Here is a 22,626-nt window from a genome sequence, read left to right as displayed (position 1 = left end):
ATACACATTCAGTTCTATGTTAGTTTTAATCTGAATTCCACTCACAAGAGGCTGGAAATTAGAAAGGTGAGCTAAGGACTAAATCTGGAAACCCAGAACTTTTTCAAACCATTTCACACTTCCAAATAAACAGGAAAATATTCTTACATTGAACAATGAAATCATCTACCACTAAAGACATTTGTAAACACCAATGTCCAATACTCACTCAAAACAGTCAATCAGATTATGGTGTGGAGGTAAACAAAATGAAATATTTGGTGGGGTGTTCTTGCAGACCTAGAAAAAATGCAAAGGATGATGACAAAAAAAATTATTTAGATAAATGGATTTAGTGATTATGGAGAGTATGATCATTATGGGGTGATTAACCATGAAAATTAGATCTGAATAAAGAGTAGCTGGCAGAGAGAGAAATTAATTTCTTGACTTACAGAGGAAAACTGTATTACTCAATATATAACAAAAGGTGATTGTAAGTTTTGAATATGATCAATGCATCAATGCCAGTGTCTATAAGGTGTTGAACTCTTTCTCTCTCTGCATGGTCAATATGACCATGAGGTATTCAGCAATTCAAGATCTTTGAAGGCAAATCTATACATGATAATATAAAAATGACAATCATGAAAAACTCTGGAGACAGCCTGCCTAGAATGGAATAAGCCAGAAGGCAGAAAGGAAACCAATACTGCTTGGAAACTGGTCAAGGAATAGTTAACAGTAATAATGCCAGTTATTAGATGTTTATTAAATGCTGTGTTATTTAAATACCACGCTGTGTGAACTCCCTAATGATGCGCATTCCTCAAAAATATTCATTGGTGAGGTGATAAAAGTAGCATCTTGTTATTTGAAATTTCAAAGTGACCTATTCTTTATGATTGTTTCATAATAGTAGCATATATGTTGCAAGTGCTAAGTAATAATAACAGCCATGGAAATATTGATTAGAATAAAGATTAGCTGGGAGAAAGAGAAATTACTCTCTCACAGGTTTTAGTGAAAACCAAAGGATGGATGGAGAATATATCTAAATTAAGTGAAATACTAAATTCTCAAACAGCTGAATACTATGAGAAAGTTATCAGTATATGGAATCTAAAAAGTGGAAAAATCATTTCACAAACTGATAATTTTTTTCTTTCCCTGAGACCATGACTTTTTTTTTTTTTTTTTGGCTTGGAGAGCAGCTGTTGAGTGAAATACGTTGCCGGATGAGGCAGTCCGATGCACAGACACCAATTAATTTAAGGTGAGATATGACAGATATGATCCCTGTTAGAATGTTTTTTTATTGTAACCTCCCTCATGAGACTTGGCTCCATGTTTATATATTATAATAATATATAAACATGGAGTATATAAACACGACAGTTTGCACAATTGCATTAAGCGTCAGAGAACCTTGCCGTGGTTACTTTGATATGTTTCCTCGGTTAGCGTACCTAGTTGTGTGTATACATATATATATATATATATATATAACAGATGAACACCAAACGCTGGTAATGAAATGGAATAAGTTTTCATTCATATAATCTGGATCAAATTCTGGATATTATATATAAAATGATTCCATATATATATAATATTCGTAAATTACAAAACACATTAACTGGAAAGAACTTTAATAGCACTTATTAAAACCCCGCTTTAACTACAGATAGGCGTAGTGACCACTAGAGGCAATTCATATCAAGTCAGAAAAACTTAAACACTTACTAATATAACTTAATATGAAAATCCAGCGTGCGGCCTACTACAGAATATTAATTATTAATATTATTACAATAAATAAACTCGAACGAACTTCTGCATGTACAGGAGCGCAAATAAAACACTTCTAAAACAGCAGGCAACTACGAGAATGACACGATTCGTTGAAGTGACTTCTGGGATTGACACGAACAACATGGCAGAAATGACGTTTAAATGACGTATAACAACGTCATGTATTGTATGTAGAAGAGAGCAAGTCATCATAAGTTTTTCGCTATCTTCCTTTTTGTGAATTGCCTTATTATATGTATTAACAAAATATGGCGTTATGTGGCTGGGTAAGTTAGTGGCATGTTACATGTTCTGCAGGAAATACATAAACAAAAAAAAGAATACAGAGGTAAACATAATATGCTGTAGGCCCAGTGGCTGAAATGCTATTAAAGAAAGAAGGAAAATGCTTTTCGCGTATGCCAACTGGAAGGAATCTTTTCATGTCATATTATGTGATTATTTTGCTTTTTTTTTTTTGTTGTTCAGTTATTAACGCTACTCAATATAAGGAATGACAATTATAAATACTCTCATAGGAGGGGAGACGGTAAAAGAGGGAAAAACGTATTAGTACTCTATTTTAGTTCATAGCAGATGTAGTTGGGACAGACAGGAACCTTATGGTTTAATGAAATGGGAACAGCACGAAGAATGAATTAAACATGGGTTTAATAATTCCAATATTTCGTCTCTATCATAGAGACATCATCTGGAATACACGTCTTCCACTTGCTTTATTATTAACAAACACCTTGCAGCGTATTAGTCGAAGGAGTCCCAGATCTCTCTGGGATACGAAATATTACAACTACCAAACGTGTTTATTTCTTGTGCTGCTTTCATTCCATTTAACCATTGCGTTTCAATTAGCATTTAAGCCTAAATGCTGAAAATCGGAGCTAAAGGGCAGCATTAATTATTATTATTATTACATCAACTCTCCTGGAGTCAAAGACTCATTGAGGGGAGAAAGAGGTTTGTACTATTAACAATTACGTTATATAAGAAGTGTACATTATATTACGTTACAATGTGAAATAAGTATACATATATTACTGAAGTCTACAGACTTATAGAAAAACCTGTCTGTAACCTATCAGTCATACTAAAGCTTAAACTCATTCACAACATACCCAAGCTATGCATTCCACTCATCATTCTCCACTATTATCAGTTATCATCATCATCATGCATATCAAGGATTTAGGCCTAGCTTGGCCTGTTCCGACCTTAGAAGTCATCGTTTAAGAGGACGTTCTGGTTTTCATTTTCCTAATCGCTTGTTTTGGTAATCTTTCTGTTTTCATTCTTTGAACGTGTTCCATCCATTTATGTTTATATTTTTTAATTTTTTCTATTACTGGTTCTTGGTTTAATTCTTTCATAATTTCTTCGTTTCTTTTGTGATTATTATCAGTTAGTTATATAATAAAAAGGTCTCTATGTGTTATTTGAATTATAATTTCAAATGAAACATTTGAAATAAAGGAAGCATTGAAATAAGAAGGGTTTTTGTTTTCTTTACCTGGAGAATGGTGAGTGAGGGGAATTCATTGCCATATGCTGTTAATGAATTTCATTCATTGCGATAAATACATTACAAGCAGAGCGGATCTTCCACAATGAGATTTGTTTTGTAACATTTGATTTGAAAACTTTGCCATCCCCATGAGTCTTCTACTCCAAAAGTATTGTATACTGATAATGAAATGTTGAATAAATATTTGAGCCTCTGTAGCTCAATAACAACAGTACCATTTGGTTGGAAAGACTTGTCTCAGTCCCTTAAGATAGGCAGTCTCATACAGATAGCACTTTTTTTTTTTTTTAACTCTTACCTTGAACAAATAACAGACAGAAATGGTGAGGTGCCATCTAGGACTAATTTCTGAACTACTTCCCTAAATTGTAATTGCCCTTCCTAAACTGTTCTGAAAACGTGTGTGTGCACACGCACATGCAGATACATATTCATTATGTTCTTTGTCTTTTTTTTACTGATTCTGTGAGACATTATAGAATCTTGTTAAAGTATTGTATAATTTAAAACAGCCTATGGTTAACCACATAAAGTTAACAATCCTAAAATTATTTTAAGATTGTTAACTTACAGATTATTTTTTTTTATATCTGATTCACACACAAAAAGGCCACATGACCTATAGCACATTAGTGTTGTGTGTGGGCAAGAGGAATAGAAGAAAGGAGGAACTATTCACATTTTGCTTGAACAGCTGAGGGTAGTAATCTTCAGGGAAGGCAGAGTGATATAAGGGAATAATAGTGGTCAATTCAGCAGAGTACTGTCCATGAAAGTACTGTAGAAGAGGCACAAGGCAGAAACTGAACATCTGCGAAAGAGGGATTGAAGTGGGTATGTGTGTGAGAGAGGGGTAATTAATTAGCTGGATTGCCCTCTTCTGGACAGAATCGAGGTAGTAATCTTCTCTATCGTGGTAGTAATCTTTGGTAGTACTCTTCTGGACAGAATCAGGTAGTAATCTTCAGGGAAGGCAGAGTGGGGCAATTCAGCAGAGTACTGTCCATGAAAGTATCTGTAGAAGAGGCACAAGGCAGAAACTGAACATCTGCGAGAGAGGGATTGAAGTGGTGGGTATGTGTGTGTGAGAGAGGGGTAATTAATTAGCTGGATTGCCCTCTTCTGGACAGAATCAAGCAATTTTATAGAGAATTTTGGTGCACTACCCCAAATATGGGAACAATATTCCATGGCTGGGTGGATTTCGGCTTTGTGTAGAGTTAGCAGGTGTGAAGTAGTGTCTTGTGCGAAAAAGTACACCAAGTTTTTTGGTAGCTGCAGAAGCTATAGTTGAAATGTGGTTGTGCCAGGAATGATCTGAGGTGCAGGTCAGTCCATCCATGAAGAGGAATCTGATCGTGCTTTGATATCTTAGTATTACTGAAGGTAAGAGGGAGGTATACAAGCTCTTTCTTGCAAGAGATCAGACAGGACTGAGTTTTGGTGGCATTGAAGTTTACAAGGTTGTCTTAGCCCTACTGAGATATAGCTAGGAGATCAGAGTTCTGGTTGCTAGTTGTGGTAGATCTTGAGAATTCTAATACTTGAGCACTACAAATGTCAAGTGAAAAACAGGAATGGAGTGTACTGTCATTGGCAAAGCTATGAATAGGATTGGAAGTCTGAGAGAGAGCAGGTCATTTATATACAAGAGGAAGAGAGTCGATGAAAGAACTGAATTCTGGAGTACTAATGCATTGGCGGGGAAATCTGAGGAGAGTAAACTGTCCACCATAACATGTAGTGAGCAGTCAGTGAGAAAGTTGGTGATCCAGTTGCAGAGTGAGGAAGGCAGGCCATAGGATGGCAATTTGTTAAGTAGGCCCCCAGTGCTAAGCCCAGTCGAATGCTTTTGAAATGTAGACAGCAGCCACATGAGTTTCCCCAAATTTCTCAATTGCTTGAGTTCAGAGGTGAGTGGTGTAAGCAAGAAGATCGGTGTAGATTGCAAGTGGCAGAATTCATACTGCTGGTCACTGATTAGTTGATGGGACTCTAGGTGGTTCAAGAGTTGGTTGTTGATAACCTTTGCCATAGCTTTAGAGAGAGAGAGAGAACAGAAGTGGAGCAAGTGGATGGCAGTTCGTTGGTTGACTTTTATCACCTTTCTTTGGGATGGGTTGGATGTGGACTTGTTTCCATGTTGTAGGGTAGTTGAATAGGATAGATTGAAGAGGTGTTAGTTCTGGGGCACAATTTTTTAACACAATAGGTGGGATACCATCAGGACCAGATATCTTGTTTGTGTCCAGGTTATTTAGGATTCTTTGATTTCTTTTTGTCGGAAAACTATGGGCGACATGAAGTTCCCTCCATTCTTGGTAGAGTGGAGGGAACTTTGCCCTAGTCTTTACTGTAGGAAGAGAAAAGTAATGCCAGTAAGTTGACCTTGTTTTTAGGTGAGGTAACTACAGTACCATCCAGATGTGAGAGTGCTAGAAACCTGGGTGGGCAAAAGTTACACCCAATAATTTTGGAAAGGGACCAGGAGGAGCGATTGCCATTTGGACTGGAGGCATTTGGCCCTTTCAAAGTCTGACTTGGCCTTGGTGATGATTCTTTTACAACTGTTGTGAGCTGCAGAGTGGGCAGCTGGAGTTTTGGTCTTCAGCCATTCGAGCAGAGGTTTTTTTCTTTTACAGCATTTGCATACTTTTTTTGAGAACCAAGGCTTGGGTGGTGGCTGAGAGTTTTGAGTGGAATGAGGGATGAAAGCCTTCATTTGTGAGGATGATTTCTGTTATTCTGTTATAGTCTGAGCAAATGTTTGGATCAGAAGAACTGAAGCAGTAGTTGGACTCATGGGAAGAAGGAATAGAAGTCACGGAGATCCTCCCAGTTGGCGCTCTTGTAGTGCCAAAGGACACAAGACTGTGAACTGGTGGATGAAGATAGTTCTTGTGGCAAAAGAGACTGGTATGAGGTTGTGGTTTGAGTTACCAAGAGGAGAACTGACAACCACAGTATACCTGGAAGAGGAGCTTGTTAAGAAGAAGTCAAGTGTGTTGACAATTTGAAGAGATTGTCAGGTATTCTAGTCAGAAGATTGATGATCTGAGATCTGTCATTGCTGATGGCAAACACCTCAGCATCCCTGCCTGCTTGATTGGTGAAATTGGAGAAGGGGAGCCAATGTGACTGTGGGCATTGAAGTCCCCAAGAATGATGACCTCACTATTGGGGTATTTTGACTGCAGAAAGTTGAGCTTTAGAGAGAGAGAGATGAAGAGGTCAGAGTAGTTGATGGAGTTTGGAGAATGATAGAGGGAGCATATGAAAAGGATAGGTTGGTGTGGTAGAGAAATTTTGAGCCAAAGTAGATCAGACAGTGGGGATTCAAGGATTTGCAGTCTCTGGCATGATATGTCTATTCTGATGAATGCACAAGTGGCAGAAAGAGCTATGCAATGTGTAGTCTAGAGGGATATGGCTGTTGAGGTTGCTAGTTGGGGTCCTGATAGGAATGGTATTTCTGGTTTAGATGACTGTTGGTGGTGGTACACATTGTTTATATTGCTGTTAAGGCAACAGATGTTGGTGAAGTGGATGTGGAAAATCCAGAGGTCATTTATATACAAGAGGAAGAGAGTCGATGAAAGAACTGAATTCTGGAGTACTAATGCATTGGCGGGGAAATCTGAGGAGAGTAAACTGTCCACCATAACATGTAGTGAGCAGTCAGTGAGAAAGTTGGTGATCCAGTTGCAGAGTGAGGAAGGCAGGCCATAGGATGGCAATTTGTTAAGTAGGCCCCCAGTGCTAAGCCCAGTCGAATGCTTTTGAAATGTAGACAGCAGCCACATGAGTTTCCCCAAATTTCTCAATTGCTTGAGTTCAGAGGTGAGTGGTGTAAGCAAGAAGATCGGTGTAGATTGCAAGTGGCAGAATTCATACTGCTGGTCACTGATTAGTTGATGGGACTCTAGGTGGTTCAAGAGTTGGTTGTTGATAACCTTTGCCATAGCTTTAGAGAGAGAGAGAGAACAGAAGTGGAGCAAGTGGATGGCAGTTCGTTGGTTGACTTTTATCACCTTTCTTTGGGATGGGTTGGATGTGGACTTGTTTCCATGTTGTAGGGTAGTTGAATAGGATAGATTGAAGAGGTGTTAGTTCTGGGGCACAATTTTTTAACACAATAGGTGGGATACCATCAGGACCAGATATCTTGTTTGTGTCCAGGTTATTTAGGATTCTTTGATTTCTTTTTGTCGGAAAACTATGGGCGACATGAAGTTCCCTCCATTCTTGGTAGAGTGGAGGGAACTTTGCCCTAGTCTTTACTGTAGGAAGAGAAAAGTAATGCCAGTAAGTTGACCTTGTTTTTAGGTGAGGTAACTACAGTACCATCCAGATGTGAGAGTGCTAGAAACCTGGGTGGGCAAAAGTTACACCCAATAATTTTGGAAAGGGACCAGGAGGAGCGATTGCCATTTGGACTGGAGGCATTTGGCCCTTTCAAAGTCTGACTTGGCCTTGGTGATGATTCTTTTACAACTGTTGTGAGCTGCAGAGTGGGCAGCTGGAGTTTTGGTCTTCAGCCATTCGAGCAGAGGTTTTTTTCTTTTACAGCATTTGCATACTTTTTTTGAGAACCAAGGCTTGGGTGGTGGCTGAGAGTTTTGAGTGGAATGAGGGATGAAAGCCTTCATTTGTGAGGATGATTTCTGTTATTCTGTTATAGTCTGAGCAAATGTTTGGATCAGAAGAACTGAAGCAGTAGTTGGACTCATGGGAAGAAGGAATAGAAGTCACGGAGATCCTCCCAGTTGGCGCTCTTGTAGTGCCAAAGGACACAAGACTGTGAACTGGTGGATGAAGATAGTTCTTGTGGCAAAAGAGACTGGTATGAGGTTGTGGTTTGAGTTACCAAGAGGAGAACTGACAACCACAGTATACCTGGAAGAGGAGCTTGTTAAGAAGAAGTCAAGTGTGTTGACAATTTGAAGAGATTGTCAGGTATTCTAGTCAGAAGATTGATGATCTGAGATCTGTCATTGCTGATGGCAAACACCTCAGCATCCCTGCCTGCTTGATTGGTGAAATTGGAGAAGGGGAGCCAATGTGACTGTGGGCATTGAAGTCCCCAAGAATGATGACCTCACTATTGGGGTATTTTGACTGCAGAAAGTTGAGCTTTAGAGAGAGAGAGATGAAGAGGTCAGAGTAGTTGATGGAGTTTGGAGAATGATAGAGGGAGCATATGAAAAGGATAGGTTGGTGTGGTAGAGAAATTTTGAGCCAAAGTAGATCAGACAGTGGGGATTCAAGGATTTGCAGTCTCTGGCATGATATGTCTATTCTGATGAATGCACAAGTGGCAGAAAGAGCTATGCAATGTGTAGTCTAGAGGGATATGGCTGTTGAGGTTGCTAGTTGGGGTCCTGATAGGAATGGTATTTCTGGTTTAGATGACTGTTGGTGGTGGTACACATTGTTTATATTGCTGTTAAGGCAACAGATGTTGGTGAAGTGGATGTGGAAACATTTTTTTTTGGGGGGGGGATAAGAATTCATGTTGGTGAGTTGTTTGATTAGATTTCTGTTATTTTTTATGATTGGTGAGTTGTTTGATGTTTTTTTATGGTTGGATTTTTTTTTGTTTTTTTATGAGTTTTTTTTTAACTATTTTTGTAGGAGAAGTTTTGTGATTCCGCAGTTAAATTGCATTTCTTTGGGTTGTTGTTTAGGAAGAGATAAAGAGAAAGTGGGGCATGCAGTGAGAGGTGACAGACTTGCAAACATACTTCCCACACAGAGGGAACTCAGTCTCCTGTCCATATATGGCCTCGGCAATTCCCACTGCAGCCACATTATTATCTAGTCTCCCTCCAGTCACGAACTGGCAAAAAATGTGGTTGCAGGATTTGATGCTAGCTGATCAGGAGGCCTTCAAATTCATTACTAACTGGTTCATTCCCATGTATTATCCAGCAGCTGGCCTGCGGAACTGTTTTACTTCTGTACCCTCAAGTAGGGGAGGGTCCTAGTCCCCTGCAGTGAGATTGGTATGTCATTGAGGATATCACTCTCATTGCATGTGGGAAGAGTAGGGTGGGTGACAGAAACCAGAACCCTTGCTCTAGTGACCAAACATACCTGCAGTTATGTAAAGAAAATACCATGTTAATAAAATTTTAATTTATTGATTTTATAATGTAATTTATAACATAAATAAAAAGATCAAGGAATATAGACAGAAATGGAAAGTACATCTATTTAGGATGGAAAGATATCGGCTACCTAAAGAAGTGGATAGATATAGACCAAAGGGAAAGAGAGGAGGGGAGAGAGGAAGACCAGCGGCAAGATGGAAAGACCAGTGAAGCCAGAACAGGCCTAATCCTCGAAGAGAAGAAAAATTATTTATTGTTTCCTGATCATCTTCAGTCTAATTTAAATAATGAAAGAAACATAAGCATAAATGATAGAAGGATCAACAATACATGTGTGGCATCATGAGTTATAAAAGAGCAGCCCAATTCTATATATTCTTCTTCATTCTATAGTCCACAAAGGGCCAAAGAGTAGATATTAGGAAATATTCCTTATAGAAATCTTCCACTCAAACCTTGATTGACATTTTGCTTTCAGCTCTGTAAGTGAAGCACCTAATTTCATTTCTACATATTAGTCCTAACAATAACAAGGAAATAAAAAACAAAAAAAACTTGTTTTTTTTGCTTAAATATAAAGAGCTAATAAGCTTCATTTCGACGATATAAACATTATTTAAATTAAGGGGATATTAAATCCCACATTGTTTTAAAACTGAATAAGCTGATCAGGAGGCCTTCAAATTCATTACTACCTGGTTCATTCCCATGTATTATCCAGCAGCTGGCCTGCGGAACTGTTTTACTGCTGTACCCTCAAGTAGGGGAGGGTCCTAGTTCCCTGCAGTGAGATTGGTATGTCATTGAGGATATCACTCTCATAAAAAAAATATTGTTTTTTTTTTGTTTTTTAACCTACAAATTACTAAATACATTCAGTAATGCAGCAGAAAAGAAAAATATGAAGATATCAACAGAAAAAACTACAAAAAGACAGTGGCTAAGGAACCCATATGATGCAAATTAGAAATTAAAGGGAAAATAATTGAACAAGTTAAATTAATTATTTAGGAATAGAAATAAACAGTTATGGCATCACACAAAAGCAAGCAATAAAAGCTAGTGGAATGTCTCAACAGTCAAAGAAACAAAAATAAGAATCTATAATTATTATTATATGGTATCTCCACGAGGTCTGGCGACTCATCCTGGGAGATCCAAACTAACTATACTCACAAAACCTATCATACCTCTCCTTAAACTCATGCACTGTCAGGGAACTCACAACTTATGCAAATCCATTCCACTCATTCACCATTCTCAATGCAAAAAATCTGGTCATTCACCATCACTATTAACCACACTCTTACATAACTTCCACAGATGGTCCCTAGTTCTCTGTTTGTCATATATTGAAAAATTTTTTGCATCAATTTTATAAATCCTCTTTCATATCTTAAAAGTTTCTATCATGTCCCCTCTTTTCTGCCTGTCAACTAAACTTTGTAACCCACAAATCTTCACCCTGTCCTCATAGGGAGCATTCTACAGATCTATCACCAGCTTAAATCACTCCTCTCCAAGTCTTTTCTAACCTCCTGGTCCATAATAAACCCAGGAGACCAAATCTGTGCACAGTAGTTAAGATGCAGCCTAATCATAGCCTTATAAAAAGGGATAACTTCCCTATCTTGTTAGTGTGTTTTTCAACATCCAAGTAATCCTTTGAGCCATTTTACCAATTTTGCAATATGCCCTCTGAATTTCAGTTCTCTGTCCGTTATCCCCAAGCACCTAGCCTCATCAATCTCCTGAAATCCAATACCATCAGTGTGTTACACAGTATGTAACCTTTTTAACCTGAAGTGCATAACTTTACATTTTGCAACATTAAATTGACAATCATTATCCTTTACTCACAATTCAATTTTATTTAAATCATCCTGTATGATATCTCATCATCATCAAATTCCTGACATGTACCTTCAAGGTGGGGGGACAGGATATGATGGTACTATGAAATCTACACTAACTTCCTATGTGTAGATTTCATAGTACCATCATAGTACAATTTTCCTCCAAATCAATCTATTATCTGTCAAGACTCCAGCATTATCCGATCTTGTATTTCTATCTTCTAAGGCACTTTTTACCGCAATCCACCTATATCTTTGTCTTCCTCTGGATCTTTTTCCTGCCAACCTGGCAGAGAACACTTGTTTTGCTAAACTTTCCTCTCCCGTGACCAGACCTGAGATTAGCTCTGCTAACATTGTCAAGTTCTTTCCTAATATCCACATTTTTAATATGATATTGCCATTGATGCCATTTGTTCACACCTCTAATCTTTCTCAGGACTCTCATATCTGCGGTCTCTAGTCTTTGGTCAAGTGTTTTACTTCTAACCCAGCTCTCTGATCCATAAGTTAAAAATGGCTTGAACACTATGTTGTATATAGCTAATTTAGTGTTTTGACTAATTCCTCTCTTATTCCATATAAATTTATTCAGTTGACTTCCTACCATACCAGCTTTGTTGATTCTGTTATCTATTTCCATATTTAATTCACCATCTTCACTAAAAATCATGCCTAAGTAGCTGAAATGTTTTACTTGTTCTATAGGTTCTCCGTTCACAAATTGATAAACGTAATGTAGAATATCTACATCACCTTTATCAACTATTGTTCTCTCCACATTTGCATCATCATTATCAGCAAACAACTGAATATCCCCTCTTAAATCTTTCCCTGTATCATTGATATACAAATTAAAGAGTAGTAGCCTCAGTTCAGAACCCTAAGGTACTCCACTAGTCACCCTCATTCTCCTCGATTCCACTCCACCATATACTACTCTCTGGTGTCTGTCTGTCAGCGATCCCCACTATCCTGCTACTAGCTTCATATCCATTCCCACTTGCTCCAACGTTTGTAATAGTTTTCCATGTGGTATTCTGTCAAATGCCTCTGCAAAATCCAGTAGTATCATAATGTAGCCATTTCCTTTATCCAATTCCTCTGTCACTTTATTATCAAATTTGAATAAATTACTAAGAAGGATCTACCCTTTACAAAGCTGTGCTGCCCACTATAGAGTATTGCATCCCTATCCACCCATTGTTGGAATTTACCTTTAACCAACTTTTTCAATACTTTAACAACCACTCCTAATATATTAATTGGTCTATAGTTTGCTACTCCTGTCTTGAAGCCACTTTTATGTAATATAAATATCTTCCTCCCTTTTCACTCTATTGGAACCTTGGCAGAGCTTAGACAGATCAAACAACTTCATCAGAGGCAATCCCAATTCTCTTGAACATTTACGTAGTACATGGACTGGCATGTCATCCAGTCCCGCTGCTGTATAAACAAGTGCAAAATCTCCACCTGGATGATACACCTTTGCAAAATGATCACTCAGCAGCTCAACTATTTCTTTTGCCTCTATCACCATCCTACCATTAGTATTGATCGAAGTCAATAATAAAGTCAAAGATAATGAAAAAACTATTTTGATTTACTTTGATCTACCTAGCTGGTTTCTCTCATAATCTAATTTGGCCTTTCTTACCAAATTAATCATCCTTCTTGCTTGCACTTTTTCTGCTTATGAGTATGCTGATCACCTTTTTCTTTATATTCCCTCTTTTTTTTTTTTTTTGCAGCCCTTGCTTTATATCTCTATTCATCCACTTAATCTCACTTAGTTTATCCTCGTGACCTGTATATAGTCTGATACTGCTTCTCTTCTGATCACTGCCCACGCACTACTGACATTGTTTCCTTGTTGCATCTAAAGCCATGCCGCTGCTTCAAGATGCTTCTATAGTTCAACGTATACCATTGAGAATTCTACATTTAGCAGTTTCCCAGAACAAAACTTCATGGTCTCTCACTCACAGTCAGTTTCTCATCATCCACTGCTCTTAAACTCTCCATGATGTTACATTCACAAGAACAAAAGACCTTTCTGAACTGCTCATTAAATATCTCAACTATATCTTCCACAGCAGTTGTCCATTGTCCTTATATCATCAATCTCTCCAGTTAATATCATCCTACCCTAATCATTCTTTTTTGCTGGCTACAGATTGAAAGACCCTTTTAGGATTTTTTTTTTTTGACTTCTTTAGCTAACTTTTGCTACCCTTACCAACCGAGTCACTCTCCTTGCCTGTTCTTTGTATTCCTCATGGAATTGATTATTACCACTCATCTTATGTTTCTTTCATAATGCTATCTTTCTCTGTGTTACATGTTTAATCTCTTCATCCATTTCACACCTACCTTATTTTACTTTCTTGCCTTTGAAATACATTTAGACCTTGCTTCTACTAGATAGTTCTTGAATATCACCCAAGCAGCATTGATTTTTTTTCTCACCCAACTCCTCATTCCATTCTACAGCTGTCTCCTGAGCTTCTCATAATCATCAGTTTATAGTTGCACATAGATCCTTTCCTCACAGGCCTCTCATCAATTGGAGGGAGATTTGTTATATCATTTATAATAGCATCCTCTGATGAGATGATCAAATCCAAGATCCTTAATCATTGCTTGCCCTCTGTTACATACTGCCTTTGGTAGCTCTCCCAGAAAATCTCGAAAAACTAATTTTCTTTACCTCTGGTTGCTGTCTCATCATCCCAATCTATATTGATTGATTCTCTTCTGTCAAGATGGGTTGAGTACTATATGAGTCCATCTTCTCCACTCTTCTCTTAATAAAGTCTTTCTTGAAAGATCTTGAAGACTATTGATCTTAGCAGCTTTCTTGACGTTAGTGATCCAGCTTATCCTTGGTCTGCCCCTTGTCCGTTTGATGGTTTTCCATCCTTGGGGCAATGTAAGGTAATCTCTGTTGATTCATTCTGTTTACATGCCCATACCGTTTTAATCTCTTTTTATTTAGTTTGTCTAATATTAGTTCTTTGTAATTTAGGTTCATCCCTCACTATTTGAGTGGCCTTTTTCTCAGTCCATTTAGTTTGCTTTATTTTTCATAAGCATTTAGATTCAAAAGTTTGATTTTATTTCTTCTTTTTTCTTTGTTAATCAACTTTCAGATTTGTAGAGGGCTACAGGCAATACCATTGAGTTCTATATTTTTAGTTTCACACCACACTCTCGGGCAAAGCATTCCAATCACTCGCCACTCTCCATGCAAAAAACCTGCTCCTCACTCCCTTGCTCACACCCTCCTTATACAGCTTTCAGGAATCACCTCTTGTTCTCCTGCTCTCCTCACCCATTCTGTGCAAAACTTCCCCGACATTAATCTGGTAATAACCTCGTAACAGCATATATGTCTCAATCATATCCCCCCTCCTCCTTCTATCCACCAATTTCTGCAAATTGCATTTTGTCAATCTGTCTTCATACTCTACATTCCAGAGACCAGAAACCACCTTAGTCAATCGCCTCTGAACTTTTTCCAACACAATTTCATCTTTTTGAAAACCAGGTGTCCAGATCTGTACACAGTAATCCATATGTGGCCTGATCAAAGCCTTATACAAAGGAACCATAACATCCTTACTTCTACAAGTCAATGTCCTCCGCATCATTCCCATTATCCGCTGTGTTGTCTCCAATATTTTAGTAACATGTCCCCGAAATTTTAGGTCCTTGTCTACAATCACTCCCAGATCTCTCATTTCCTCTACCTCTTCCAAGATATTTGTACCAATTGTGTACTTTACATCCCATCTCTGCTTCCCAAATTTCAAAACCTTACACTTTGAAACATTGAATTGACATCCCCACTTATTTACCCATTCAGCCAGTGTATTCAAGTCTTGCAAAGCTACAGCATCCACACTACTCCTGATAGCTCTCCCCAACTTTGCATCATCTGCAAACAACTGCACATCACCATTCAGACCCCTCCAGTTATCATTTACATACAAATTAAACAGCAATGGACCCAAAACAGACTCTTGAGGTACACCACTAGTAACTTTCCTCTTCTGGGATATCGTTCCTCCATAGACAACTCGCTGATACCTATCAGACAGCCAATCTCCAATCCAGCGAACCAATCTGCTGTTCAGCTCCAACCGTTCCAATTTAATTACCAGCTTGTCATGTGGCAATTTATCAAACACCTTTCCAAAATCTAAATTTTATGATGTGTATTTCTTCTGTTTCCATTTTATTAAATTTCACTATTTCTTTTGTGCCTTGATAATATTGCGTGATGAGATTAATAATATAGGGATCAGTGATAGTTTTTTCAAGGAATTTGATTATGTATTTTCTATCTATTGTATTGAAAGTCTGTTTATAATCAGTGAAACAGCAATAAATAATAGAATTGGTTTCTATTGTATGGTCTGCTAATCTCTGTATTACAAAAATTGCATTCCTCTGCCACTTCTTAAGCCCATTTGTTCCTCTCTTAAGATTTCTTCATAGATAGATTTAATTTGGTTTTGTATAATATGGATGAAAATCTTCTAAGCATTATTAAGTAAAGAGAGAGAGAGAGAGAGATAGTCCTATAGTTAGCACATAATCTTTTGTCACCTTTTTTATGCAATGGAATTATTTTTGATATCTTCCAATCTTTAGGAAATTTCTCTTCAATAATTATTTTGTTAAATAGTTTTTTCCTAGGTAATTTATGATTATTAATTAACTTAAGGAATTCACAACGTACACTAGAATATATATTAAATTAACTTTAATATACATTTTCAGTATTTCAGCAATGTCACATTGCCATCTTCAAAGGAACATAAAATGAAGACACGTGCATGCAGGCACTACACACAGTAAAGAGGACGAAGCAAAGAAGCTATTGTTTCTCCTAAAGACCTGATGGTGCCCCCCTAGCAGGCTATGTGGTATTCATGGCTGTTGGGCTGAAGGTCTCCTGATGTATGTCTCCCAAATTTGGGGCAGTCTCATGCAACCAAATTTGTTGAGGTTTGGCATGTTTCTTAGGGCTGAGACTGATTCCATGAAAAGTCTTTCAAATTTGAACTTGCTACAGTGTATTATTATGGCTTTCTTCCACCATGTTCTGTGGCATGTATCCAGAACATGGTCTGCAAGACCAGGGTGGCTATACTGGTGAAAACGGATGTAGTCCTTGTTCTCACCAAAGCAAGACCGCCAAAAACTAGCAAATCAAATAGTGAATACAAAGCTTTGCAGGAAATGAAGAAAAACAAAGAAATAGTAATTACCAAAGTGGATAATGGAAACGCCACCGTAGTACTCAACCAAACGGACTACACAGGTAAGCTTAATGCTCTATTATTAGATTGGGCTACTTACCTCCCTATTGAGTACAATCCCACCAACTCTCACAAGTTAGAAAACTCCACAGGCTCCTTAAGAAGGTCACGTCTTGGCCTGTAGAAGTTGCTAAAAATTAAAACCATTTAACTCTATACCCCCTCCCCCCTCTATATATGGACTCCCAAAAATACATAAAGAAAATGTGTCATTACGTCCCATAGTGGATGGCATTGATTCCCCCACATACATCATCATCAAATTTCTGCCCTGTATCCTCAAGGGGGATCTACAGGATATGATAGTGCTACATAAAAAATTTACATCATTACTAACTATCTATCTACAATTTTCCTCCAGATCAGTGTGTTACTTGTCAAGACTCCAATATTATCAGATCTTATATTTCTGTCGTCTAAGGCACTTTGTACTATATTAATCCACCTATATCTTGGTCTTCCTCTGGGTCGTTTTCCTGGCAGAGAACACTTGTTTTCCAATCTTTCCTCGCCCATTCTGTTTAAATGACCATACCACCTTAGATTAGCTCTGCTAACGCATTCCTGCATGCTGACAATGTCAAATTCTTTCCTAATATCCTAGTTTTTAATATGATATTGCCATTGATGCCATCTGTTCATGCCTCTAATCTTTCTCAGTATTCTCACATCTGTGGTCTCTAGTGTTTAGTCAAGTTTTTACTTCTGACCCAGCTCTCAGATCCATAAGTTGAAACAGGTTTGAACACTGTCTTGTATACAGATAATTTAGTGTACCGACTAATTTCTCATCATTTCACTTCCTACTATACCAGCTTTTTTGATTCTGTTGTCTATTTCCATATTTAATTTACCATCTTAACTAAAAATCGTGCCTAAGTAGGTGAAATGTTTTACTTGTTCCACAGGTTCTCTGTTCATAATGCAGTTGACATTTTCAACGATTCTGCCTATTTTCATTGTCTTTGTCTTTTTTATTGCTGACCTTCATGCCATATCTATTACAACAGTTATTCAATTTAGTCAAGGAATCTTGCAGACTCGTAGCAGACTTATTGATAAGTATAACATCATCTGCATAAAGCAAACAGTTGACATTAACATCATCTCCAATATTGATATCATGTTTAATACCACTTTTCTTCATAATGTGATCCATATAGATAATGAATAACAGAGGGGATAATGTGCATCCTTGTCTCATACCAGATTTAACATTAAACCAACTTCCTGTACTTCTTTCAATTCTAACTGCTGACTTACAACTCAAATAAAGACTAAGTATTGCTTGATATAATGCCCCATTGACACCATATAACTGTAGCATATTGAATAGCTTCTCTCTTGGCACCTTATCATATGCCTTTTCCAGATCTACAAAACTCAAATATAGATATTTGTTATATTCCCATGATTTCTCCACTATTTGTCGTAAAGTGAAGATCTGATTCTGACAGCCTCTATTTGGACTGAATCCAGCTTGTTCTTCACCAAGCTTTTCTTCTACAATTCTTCTCAACCATTTCTCAAGTATACTTGCATATATCTCACCAGGAACACTCATTAGGGAAATACCTCTGTAATTCTCACATTTAGTTTTATTTCCCTTTTTATATATGGGTACTATGAGAGCTCTATTCCAATCATCGGGAATTCGTCCCTCTGTCCAGGCCTTCTGAACTATGCAATGCAGCCACTGCAAGACTTTTATACCACCATACTTCAGCATTTCTGGTCGAATATCATCTACTCCTGCTGCCTTTCCACATTTCAAGCCTTTGATGGCTTCTTCTACTTCAAGTATGGATATGTATTCCTGACTGTATGCCTGTTGAGTGTTTTTTACCACTGTGCTATCACTACTTGTTTCATTTAGCAATTTCTCGAAGTACTTACTCCATACTTCAAGGATATCTTTTTCTCCCGTTTTCATGTCACCTTTATCATCTCTAACTCCTTTTACAGTACTCTTTCCTCCATAAGCTTCTTCAACAACCTCCAAAATATTTTGCCACCTTCTTGATATTTATTTTCTATGTTCTTGCCAAAGTCCTCCCATGACTTTTGTTTAGCTAGTTTTACACAGAGTTTAGCTTTCTTACATTTGTCTCTGTATTCTCTAAGAATACAAGCTGACTTATTTGTCAGGAACTTTTGATATGCTTTCTTCTTTTCCTTCACTGCCTCTTTAACTTCCTGTGTCCACCATGGAGTTCTCATTTTTCTATCCTTGCAGTCAACCTCACCATATGCCTCTCTGGCTGAATCAATCAAGGTTTTCTTCAAGGCTTTCCACTGAGTCTCTAAAGTTTGGTTCCTGTTCTCAAACTCTTTCATTTTTTCTTCAATAATCTTTGTGTATTTTAGTCTACAGTTCACATCTGAAAACTGCTCAAATTTTATTCTCTTTAAAACTTTCTTACATGTCATTCTTTTCAATATGAAATTCAATTTTATCCTGCTCAAGACTAAATAGTGATCATTTCCAATTTCAAATCCTATCTACACTTTGGTGTCCTGCACAAGGGAGAAAACATCAGTATCAACAATAACATAGTCAATGAGACTTTTCTTATTTCTTGCCTCTGCTCTCCATGTGAATTTGTGCACATTTTTATGTTGGAACATGGTGTTAGTAATAACCAGTATATGTCCTGAGCAGAAATCCAAGAAATATTTGCCATTATTATTAGCTTTGCTCTTTTCTCCAAATTTTCCCAGTATATTTTTGTATGTCTGACAATCATTTCCTACTATGCTATTTAGATCCCCAAAAAGAACCAACTTTTCCTTTTTCATTGTGTCAGATGCTTTCTCTAAATCCTCAAAAAATTCCTCGACTTCTACCTTAGTAGAACCTTCTGTGGGACCATAGGCACAAATAAGTCTCATTGTCTAGTTTTCCATTCTGATATTTGCCTACATCACTCTACATGAGACTGCCTGCCATTCAAGAAGATTAGCATCGTATTTAGTGTCGAATACAATGGCTACTCCCTCCTTTCCTTAATTTTCATTGCCTGAATATAACATTTTGTATTTATTGCTCAGAAAGATCTCACCAGTTTTTGTCTTTTTTATTTCAGTCACTCCTATTATGTCGATCCGGTACTTATCTAATTCCTCATCTAGCTCCATTTCTTTGCCATTCAGACTTCTTATGTTGATAGTGCCAATCTTTAACTCTGGTGATGTTGAGTTGGAGTGTTTTTTCAGATTTGTTCCAGTAGCTGTCTTTTCACTGTTCACCCTGGTTCTCTGGTGAAAACAACGTAGGCCTTGTTTAACCAGGCAACGCCCCAGCAGACATGAAATTTTGTCATGTTGTACCATCATTTTGTAATTTGGTTTAAGCCGATAAGAATTACAATTTGGTCGGCTAGATCCCAAATTGCCAGCCCATCCTCGTTCGTTCAGTATCCAGGTAGATACCCAACAGGGTGCACCACGAGAAGGTGAGGATTGGACATTAGGTCAGAAGTCCTGGTCGTTCTCCACATTCCTTTAAAGGCTATGTGGAGGTAACCTCTCAGTTATACAGCTTTGACCATTAAGCACCCTTTGATGTCTCCTCAATGTCCTCCTACATACAAATTAGCTAAACATTTGGCCAAAGTGCTCACACACTATACTGGCAACACACCATCACACACAAAAAAAACTCAGCCCACTTCAAAGCCAGCATAGAAAACTTTACACTCCAACATACTTACATAATGGTCAGTTTTGATGTCTCCTCCTTATTCACAAATGTCCCACTCAAGGAAACCTTAGAGCTAATCCAAGCTAAATTTCCTCCTGATATCTCAGCCCTATTTCAGTTCACAATGAACTCAGGCTATTTCGTTTGGCAGGGAAAATTCTACAAACAAATAGAGGGGACAGCCATGGGTTTGCCACTCTCCCCACCCTTGGCCAACTTCTTTATGGAGACTTTTGAAGAGAAAGCCTTAAGCTCTGCCCCACAAAAACCAACCATATGGCTTCACTACGTTGATGATGTGTTCGCTATTTGGTCACATGGCTCTGATACACTCCTCTCCTTCTTAACAGACTTAAACAACCAACACCCCAGAATCAAATTCACTCTGGAAAAAGAGGAAAACAACAGCCTCCCTTTCCTAGACACTTTAGTAACCCGCCAGCCTGATGGAACCTTGGTTTTCTCAGTTTATAGAAAACCCATCCATACAGGCAGATACAATCACCAACAATCCCCTTCCCCCCTCACAACAATATGGAGTTAAGACACTACACAACAGAGTTAAACTAATCTGTTCAAATGCTCTAACCACTGAACTAAATCACACCCCCACATTTTGTGGGGGTTAGCCAATGGCTAACCCCCACAAAAAAAATCCAAAAAATATTGAAACCAGTAAACCACAACCCTCTCCCCCCCACCCCCACCCTTCACAACAAGGATTACTCTAAATCCATCACCATTCCCTACATCTGAGGCACCTCGGAAAAAATTACCAAAATCTTAAAAAAACACGACTTGACCACTTGTTACAGACCATATAGAAAATTGGCATCCCTTATCTGCTCCACTAAAGACCAACCACCTCCCCTAGACCTACCTGGTGTATACCAGGTCCCTTGCAGCTGTAAGCTGTCCTTCTTTGGCCAAACAGGCAGGACAGCGAATATCAGAATTTCAGAACACAAAGACTACATCCGTTTTCACCAGTATAGCCACTCTGGTCTTGCAGATCATGCTCTGGATACACGCCACAGAATACGGTGGAAGAAAGTCACAATAATACACGGTAGCAAGTTCAAATTTGAAAGACTTTTCATGGAATCGGCCTCAGACCTAAGAAACATGCCAAACCTCAACAAATTTGGTTGCATGAGACTGCCCCAAATTTGGGAGTCATACATCAGGAGACCGTCAGTCCAACTGCCAGGAATACCTACATAGCCCTCTAGGGGGCACCATCAGAACTTTAGGAGAAATAATAGCTTCCTTGCTTCGTCCTCATTTACTTTGTGTAGTGCCTGCATGCACGTGTCTTTATTTTATGTCCTTTGAAGATGGCATTGTGACATTGTTGAATTATTGGAAATATATATTAAAGTTAATTTAATTTATATTCTAGTGTACGGTGTGAATTCCTTAAGTTAATTAATAATCATGTATAATCAACGTATAAGCCTTTCTACAAGAATTGGTAATTTATGACTTTCTCTGCCTTCTTTCCATAATTCTTTGGAAATATTATTAAAACCAGTAGCTTTCTCATCTTTCATTTTGTTGAGTGCTTTATATATATATTATATATATATATATTTCATCAAGAATGTTTGGTGATTCTATGGCTCTTTTGTTAGGTTCTGGTAAATGGTTTGTGTTATTATTTCCAAAGTTTACAGTGAAATAGTTGTACCATATTTTCTTCATTTTGTCTTCGTTTCCTGTAATTTTTCCATTTTGATCTATTAGTGTGATTATTTTAAGAACATACATTTTAGATATCTCCTCTGTTGTTCTGAAAATAATCTTGAAATCATTGTTTTTATTAGCTTCTTCACATTGCTTGGCTTTTTCTTCAAGGTATTCTTTTTTTACATTTTAAATTTATTTCCTTTTTAATTAAACTATAGGTATTCTTGTTTTCTTTTGTGATTTTTAGTTTCATTTCTCTTCTTTTAGCAATCAGATTCAGAATTTCATCAGTCATCCACTCATTATTGGTCCTAATGGGATGGCCAAGGACCTCAGTTGCCAATTTTAAAATACTTTCTTTTCCTTCTTCCCATAACTTTTCTATATTTTCTGTTTGATTGTCATTGAGATCTAAAAGTTTGATATATTCTTTTTTATGATTTTAGTTTTAAAACATCTATTCTTTTAGTTATAGAGCTGATTTTGTAATTTTAAATTTAAATTTTAATTCTGCTGTTAAAAGTTCATGGTCCATGTCCATATCTATGTTTCTTAGGGTTTTTACATTATTGATTGAGGATTTCCATTTTTTTATTTATTATTATATAATCTATAC

At 37.5% G+C, this 22,626-nt stretch overlaps 2 protein-coding genes across 4 annotated transcripts in view; one reads left to right on the top strand and one right to left on the bottom strand.

Annotated features, from left to right (window-relative positions):
• LOC150099521 (small COPII coat GTPase SAR1B-like) overlaps nt 1-1,863 on the bottom strand; it is a 124,878-nt gene extending 123,015 nt beyond the window's left edge. The window contains exon 1 of the mRNA XM_090404528.1: nt 1,726-1,863. The gene's annotated coding sequence lies outside the window, so the exon portion shown is untranslated. The remainder of the gene's footprint in view (nt 1-1,725) is intronic.
• Nucleotides 1,864-1,913: 50 nt separating this feature from the next.
• Nucleotides 1,914-22,626, top strand: part of mRpS24 (mitochondrial ribosomal protein S24) — a 56,126-nt gene continuing 35,413 nt past the window's right edge. The window contains exon 1 of one of the 3 annotated variants that reach the window (XM_090404532.1): nt 1,914-2,060. In XM_090404532.1, the coding sequence (XP_090260658.1) occupies nt 2,043-2,060 (18 nt within the window). In that variant the 5' untranslated portion in view covers nt 1,914-2,042. Of the gene's footprint in view, nt 2,229-22,626 lie in introns of all 3 variants that reach the window. The other 2 variants (XM_090404531.1, XM_090404529.1) reach the window with 2 other exon arrangements.

The sequence above is a fragment of the Typopeltis vanoorti genome, chromosome 14 (assembly GCF_054136105.1).
Source record: "Typopeltis vanoorti isolate ZY-2024b chromosome 14, IOZ_Tvanoo_1.0, whole genome shotgun sequence".
NCBI classification, from domain to species: Eukaryota; Metazoa; Arthropoda; class Arachnida; order Uropygi; family Thelyphonidae; genus Typopeltis; species Typopeltis vanoorti.
Note: the sequence above shows the minus strand (reverse complement) of the source record. Positions and strands in the feature narration are given on the sequence as shown.